Genomic DNA, 7,924 nt, shown 5'->3' on the forward strand with positions numbered 1-7,924 from the left:
CCTTGTCAGATACATGTATTCCTTTCATCCTTCAGCATCACTGCACTTCTCTCACCTCTTCCTTTCTTACCCTCTCTTCATCTCACTCAACTTTTTCATTTACTGCCATTTGAGCCAATTGCCACCCCCCCCACACACACACACACACACACACACACACACACACACACACACACACACACACACACACACATCTATTGCCCCCCCTTGTTTTTCCTTTTTTTAAGTTATCCATTATGAATTAGAATCCATCTTTTCAATGCTGTGAATCATAAGAGCTTGTAATATGTTAAGCACTGTTGTCTCCATAATAGCTGTATCTATAAAAAGAACATTGTTGTAAACATTCATCTTGTTACTTCAAAGGAACAACACGTGTTTCCTTGTACAGGAGAGAGGACAAGCATTAAATCCATTTACCACTTACACCTACAGTATGTCTTCTTTGAATTCCACTGTCACCACTTAGTTGCCTGTTCCGACCTCTATCATCACTTCAATTGTAAAACGCACTCCCCAGGGTTTTCTACGACCCCATGTTAGCGCCATGCTGCAACACCGACCATAAATTGTGATGAGAAACCAAATTAACAACATGCTGCGATTGCACAGTGGGGAAAATGCGGTTCAGAAATATGAATCAGTATCATAACGCACAAGTCTGGAAAAAATACGAGCCTCAGCAGGCAGCCAGGCTGGCTGACAGACAGCTCTAGAATGGCCCCAGCTGTTCCTCAAATAGTTACATTTACCCCTGGCCTTTTTATATACCTACACACAAATACCACATTTTCACACACACTTTTGATGCCTAAAACTGATTGTTATGCTTGCTGAGCGAAATGGCAGTTTGTCTCCCACACTGATGAGATTTCTGAAGGTGTTTGTCTCTTTGTCAGTCTAAATTGAATGAGTGCGTGTTTGTGCGTGGATGCATGCGTATTTATATGTTGTTGTTGGCCTTGCTGAGCTTCTCACTAATGCAAAGAGTGAAACAAGACTACTGAATGTGATTCTCTTTTCTTTGTCCAGAGAATAAAGACATGTTCAGCAGAATGAACCAGGTAATGAACCACAGTGCTGTACAACGTGTGGAAGAGGAATAAGATTGATTTTGAAAACAAAATGCATTATGCATCATAGAGGGTATTGATAATATAATTTGTTGCAGGTTAAATGGGTTATTTAAGGTTTATGTTAGCATGAAAGAAAATGAAGGGATAGGTGCCCCTTAAAAAAGTAAACAGCCAATATGTTGTGCTCCACCAATAATGCAGATTTGTATTTGGGCCATAAAGAGAAATGATTATGTGCAGCAGAGAGAGGGGAGGAGGGGAGTCCTTTACTGCCATCCACATTATTACGAGTGACAAACAGACCGTTGGGTAATGGATGATTGCTGATGGGTTTGAAAGATTGCCCATCCCAATTGACTATTTTTGAACAGACCATGATTAAACAGGCTTGGAAAATAAACATTCACAGTTTGACCTGCTCCCTTCAGGTAATTGCTTCAGGATCTCGCAGGGCAGGTTTAACTGCTAGACAAACTGTTTTCTTCCCCCGGCAGTGAAACTGTTGAATTCTGATGGAAGACTGCAGCACTTAGTTTGGCAAATTTATTGTATGCCATTTTCTATATTCTCCTTAAACTGTATTGGATTTATCTGCTGTCTATTGTGCTGTATTTGTCTTTTATCGACTGTCTATTGTCCCTGGTTTATGTGGCAGCTGGCATGTCCAAAACAATTTTTCCAAAGAGACAATAACGATCTAATCCAACAAAACCCTGTGGCTTAGAGCAATCGGAGTAATATTGAAATGAACGTTTTTGTGCACTGATTAATGGCATTCATTGTACAAGCAATAAAAGAAATGTGGTAGTGCCCCCCTTTGGCATCAGTTGGTGTAAACTGGTAAACTAAATGAATTAATAGAGCAACGATGGAGCATATTTTTTCTCAAAGTGGCATTTAGGTCTTCAACTAAAGATTCTTTGGACAGTTGATCAGTTACTTGTGAATAGTGACTTGAAGTGGAAAAAAAAGAGTGCTGGTACTCTCTTGCATTGGCAAATCATTATGACATTTGAGATTTCTACAGTGAAAAACAAAACTTGGAGATATTGCTGGTACAACAACTTATTGCTATTTATTAACAACATAAATGTATGTATTTATTTAAACAAATCGTGTGTGTGTGTGTGTGTGTGTGTGTGTGTGTGTGTGTGTGTGTGTGTGTGTGTGTGTGTGTGTGTGTGTGTGTGTGTGCGTGTGTGTGTGTGTGTGTGTGTGTGTGTCATTCTCTTGACAGCTTCAGTCCCCTCTCTGTCTGGCCAGCAAGTGACAGGATGCTGCTACATGTTTTGCAGCCCAGTTTGTTATCTTAGCAAAAATACATCATTTGGTCCCTTGACCAACAGTCAGGCCATCCATGTGTTTCGTTACTCACGTTATTGTTGACATCGGTGTGACTGACTAAGGATATGTTAAGGTTGGTAGCTGCAGACTCCTCATTAATGCTAGCTGTTCCGCTCATATCAACGTTAACGTTAGTTTGAAGCTCATGAATCGTACCTGATGTTTCTGGTTGGACTTGGACCTCTGTTGACGTGTCTGGCTCTGGCATATGTGTTCTTTTAGTACCTTTCTGAAGCCAGGCTAACATAACGACTTACAAACTTGACACACTTCTTTTTAGTTTCTAGGTTTTCAGCAGTGAAAAATCTGTTACGGTCAGGCTGCAGGCATCAGACAGCTTTTCCGAACTGAGGGAAGCCACGTAGTGCCCCCTGGGTAGTGTAGTTTATGTAACGTTAGGGTCAATCTCTCTGACACTGACGCTTTCTCTGTCAGTGGTAGAGTCCTGGCTACATACGAGAAGTAGTGGTACGCAAGAAAAAGTGCAGGTACGCTTTAAGAGTAAAATGTAGAAGTGCCGGTACTGCGTAACGTAACCACTTCAAGTACTGATAGTGACCATCTGGAAAGCAACAATACTGATGCATTTTATATCAAAGACAGTTTGTTCTTGGGGTCTTTCTAAGAAACATGTCTTAAAGTGCTCATATTATGCTTTTTGGCTTTTCCCCTTTCCTTTATTGTGTTATATATCTTTTTGTGCACGTTATAGGTTTACAAAGTGAAAAAGCCCAAAGTCAACCCATTATGGACTTACCATCTTCCAGAAAAAAAACAGTGCTCACAAACTGCTCCAAACTGCTCTGTTGTAGTCCAGCCTTTACTTCAGAGACAAACGTACACTTTGTAACACACTTGTAATGCTCACCTAGCTGCTAGCATGGCACTCCCTCATACTCTGCAACTGACTAGCTAGCAGTACTTGCTGCGCATGTGTGACTCCCAACAAAGATAGTACAGAAGTGAGATGCCTCACTCTGTAGCTAAAACAGAGAGCTCAACACACAGGGTGAAAAGAGGAGCTGCATCAATGTGCAGTACAACAAAAATATGGTGTTTTCTAAAAATTAAACCACATAAATATACATATTCTGGTACAACCTCTAAATACAATTATGAACCTGAAAATGAGCATAATATGAGCACTTTAACATTATTGTGATGTGGGGACAAACAAAACAGCAAAAGGACCTCAGCTGCGGGGCTCTTTGTAAAGACATTTGGCAAGGTCTATTGGACACTATAAATGAACCACACAAAGTCTACAGTGTCAGAAGAAAGGATGTTACATTGTTAAACTGTATCATTACGTTACATTGGGCCATTTGGCAGATACTTTTGACCTAAGTGACATGCACTTTTTAACACACCCATCTGGAACAATTTGGGGTTGGTAGTTTTGCTTAAGGACACTTCAACAAATGGACAGGAAGAGCTTGAGATTGAGCCACCATATGACCAATGGACAACAGTCTCTACCACCTGAACTACTGCCGTGTCAGACACACCTGGATATATCACTTTGTAATAGTACCAGGTGCTTGTTCCTTCAGTCTTTGAGCTCTGACACACTCATGACATTTTTATGTTTCAAGGACAATTACATTTATTTTAAAAAGCTGAACATTTCACTGAATGCTTTCCTACTTCACAGAGGTATAATTCAAGTTATTATGTATTATTACTACTGTGTGTAAGATTAATTTAAGATTCTTTAAGACTTTTTAACCTGAGCCTGCTAATACAAGTTGCTAATACACCTGTTAAAAAAAGATAATAGTGTTAAGTAGCGACTTGTGCTGAGCCTCCCCAAAAGGTCTTTTTAACTAAACTTGCAATAAGTGACTTGCTAGAATCTCTGACAAGAACCGTGTGTGTGGGTTGATATACATACCTTATTTTTTAAGTCATATAGATATATTTGCTGAAATATACTGAATATGAGAAAGAGGAATAAAAAGGAGCATAAATATTCTGTATGTTTAATTAATAGGGACTGTATGAGGACGCAAGGGTCAGCGTATCAACTATCACAAATTTGAAAAATAAATGAAGTGTATGACTTAAATGCAAATTCTCATGCTGTGCATACATATTCACAGCAATTTCAATCAATACACGACTACATGAATAACAAAACAATACTAAAATGCTACATTTCAGAGATTTAAAAAGAAACAAGCATTGTTTTGAACACCACTTGGACCACCAGTCAATCTATGCATGAAAAGTGTTTTGCCTTCACCCTTCATACATCACAGTATCTTTCTTCAAACAAATCCTAAGCCCAATATCCACAAGCCTACTGAGCTATGCACATTCAAGCTCCTCTCCTTGAATTATTTTTGGCATGTATTATTTTCTTTCTCCCTGCTTGATACTTCATTTACTCACAATTGACTGTAGTGTATTCTTAGTCAAGGACACCTCTTCTTCCGGATGGCATTTCATCATTATTCATGATGATGACCTATTATAAACAGAGGGGAGAAAGGCAACAGCACCAAGCCGAGCAATCAAAGTTAGAGCACAAAAAAACCTGCATTGATTTGCACCTGACCTTAAGGGTGAGTCAGCCAATACAGAGATATTCATCAGTGACGCCTGGTTACAGAACACCGACTGGAAAGATAGAGCCCTTACCAAGCAAAACAAAGGTCAACAAACATCCTGGTAGGCTTCATTCACTGCAAAGTATCCGCACTTCCACAGAGAAACAGTAGCTAATGTTATACATAGACACTCCCTTCAGTATTGATTTCATAAAATCCAGAAAAAGAAGAGGAAATTAAAATTATAGATTGTGTTGAACATTGAACATAACCATTAATCAGAGGAAATGTGCAAGGTAGAAAAAAACTTTTGCTTGGTTGTCTGCTGTCATCCCTTCAGATCATGAATCTTCAGGGTCTGCCCCAACAAATCAGAGCTGCTGCAGCACTTACGAGCTATATTTAGAAGTAATTTTGCTTTTAGAAATCCAAGCACTTTTCTCTTAGATCTACAACAAGCTGTACTCCGAGCCACAGACATTAACTATCGGGGGAAGAGAAAATAATTTTTCATCAGCACAACCAGGAATACAACAATGTTGACTGCAAGGGCCTAGACAGCAACCTTAGTAGACAGAAATCTGAAATTGATGTCCCCAAAGAGAAGGATTTTTTTTTTTCTGCATGGCTGTGCTGCACCTTCACAATTCATACTGATAGAATGTGCATAATCGCAGCCCCGCACTACGCTTGTCTGCATGCTCGATGAAAGGGAAATGGGCTCCATACAACAGAAACAGAAACGAGGCTTTCTAGCGAATGACTATTACCTCATGAGTGTGTCACTGCAATTTGGAAAAGGGCTCTGAAATATTCCATTTGGTGGTATTAAATTGCCAACCACTGAGGTGAGAAATACTAAAATCAAATACAATGCCACGCTGAAATCCAGCCAGCACGTGCATGAATACACACACCAAACGCACCCCATTGCACAAGGAAATAACAGAAGTTGTGTGTGTGAATAGCCAAGTGTAATAACTGTTTCCCAGCGTCTGCATGCTGCTGGTGCTTTAGCCCCTTCCCAGCAGATACAGTATTTTATGGCTGGACACCAATATCTTCACAAAGTGCTACTGAGCCATATTGCACCTGATGCCAGGCCACCACTGTGAGAGCTGCTGTACAACACAAAACTGTGAGCCAACAACACATCTAATAGGACGCCTGTCTCTCTAGCCTCCAATCTTCCAAACAAACAATAACATCAACACAAGTCTTTTTCTATCTAAAGACAAACACAGAGGCTGAAACAATACTCAACTGTTTTTCAATTTCCATGTAAACACCTTTTTCCACTTAACAGCCTGTTCACATAGTGAGGATATGTTTTTTAGATGGAACGCACCTCTTGGAACTCACTTGAAACTCAATCATAAACTTACAAAGTGTCTCATTAACATTCAGCTGCCTGCAGATTCTCCAGAAAATTGTTAGAGCAATTCTATACGTGCTGACCTGCTCCATTTTTAAGAAAGAAAAGTAACGGTGGCAGGAGTTTACCTGCAGATGTTAACATGTCGATCTCACAGGCAAAGAAGGCATTCAGCTATTTTGCACCACCTGGAGGCAATGAGTGTTACAGATTTTTGATAGATTGTTTTTCTTGCCATTTGTGTTTTGGGAGTTTCCCATCAAATATTTGTGCGACCTGTTAGATCACATAAATGAATTGATAAGAATTGAACATGCTTTGTCACACACTAACCTGCAGCATATATTTAAAACTCAAATAGAAATACAATTCAGTTTCCTCTCTAAACATCTATAACCTGGTCTTAACATTGGGGCTTCTGCCATCAGAAAAGTTAGCTAAAGTGCTCAAAATAACTCATACAAACAAGTATATAAAAACAGATATGTAAATTTCTATTATTATTATTAGTAGTAAGACTCAAGTTAGGGCTGCAGCTAACGATTGTGTTCATTATCAATTAATCTACCAATTATTTTCTCAATTAATCATTTGTCTACAAAATGTCAAATAATTGTGAAAACTGCCTGTTATAATTTCCCACAGCCCAAGATGATTTCTTCAAAAGTCCTGTTTTATTCAATCAACAGTCCAAAACGAAAAAATACTCAGCAAAGAAAAGCTTTGAATAGTCACGTTCAGAAACTGAAACCTGCAAATGTTTGTGATTTTTACTTGAAAATGACTTAAATGTTTATTTGATTATCAAAATTCAAAATAGCTGCTGCTTAACTTTCCGTTGATCGACCAATCGATTAATTAACTAATCACTGCAGCTCTAACTCGAGTTTTAGTCAACCTACATTGCTAATTTTCTTTTGGCCTCTGCATCATCCTCTTGCTTTTTTTTGTAGAAAACATGAGAACACACAAGGGCACTCCAAGCAGTATGAACTGTACTCGTCCTAGAATTCTGTAGAAAATATACTTCTGTTATAAATTATTTTTTACAATTTATTTATTTTAAATGTTTTTGCACAGAGCAGGCATAAAAAGGACAACAAAAAAGAGACTGCAGTTGTAACTCATTGCCTGTTAGTAGGTGGCACAACAAAGAAGCTATTACTGCTACTGTCATAGCTTTTAGATTCCACAGGTTGGACTGTAACCACAGGTCTTAAATTGCTGCCACTGCAGTTTGATGATATTGGCTGAGCCAAGGTTCAGCTTCTTCGTATCGGTGGCACTGCGTGTCCTTGATAATGCTCCTGTGACCAAAATTAGACTGGCTTTTAAACTGAAAATGGACAAAGATTGACGAATAAGTGCTTTAATAAATGCAGCTCCACAGGCCAGGGCCAAAGACCAATGTACACAGCAGTATGCACAGCACAAGCCTGAGCAAGTCTTTTCACATGTTGAAAACACACTGCATGAAAGATCACATTTCTGTTACTTCATTCCTTACAGAAAAATACGAGAAAAAATTCAAATCATCTGTTAAATTAACACGATGGAGAATGTATGAAGAAATCAAT

At 38.9% G+C, this 7,924-nt stretch overlaps 1 protein-coding gene across 4 annotated transcripts in view; it reads right to left on the reverse strand.

The window, feature by feature from the left end:
* The window catches only part of LOC114556692 (CUB and sushi domain-containing protein 3), a 258,762-nt gene extending 255,996 nt beyond the window's left edge, over positions 1–2,766 (reverse strand). For all 4 annotated transcript variants that reach the window (XM_028579712.1, XM_028579713.1, XM_028579711.1 and 1 more), the window contains exon 1: positions 2,577–2,766. In XM_028579712.1, coding sequence (XP_028435513.1) covers positions 2,577–2,667 — 91 coding nt within the window. In that variant the 5' untranslated portion in view covers positions 2,668–2,766. The remainder of the gene's footprint in view (positions 1–2,576) is intronic.
* Between the last annotated feature and the right edge of the window lie 5,158 nt (positions 2,767–7,924).

The sequence above is a fragment of the Perca flavescens genome, chromosome 6 (genome assembly GCF_004354835.1).
Source record: "Perca flavescens isolate YP-PL-M2 chromosome 6, PFLA_1.0, whole genome shotgun sequence".
Lineage (NCBI taxonomy): Eukaryota > Metazoa > Chordata > Actinopteri > Perciformes > Percidae > Perca > Perca flavescens.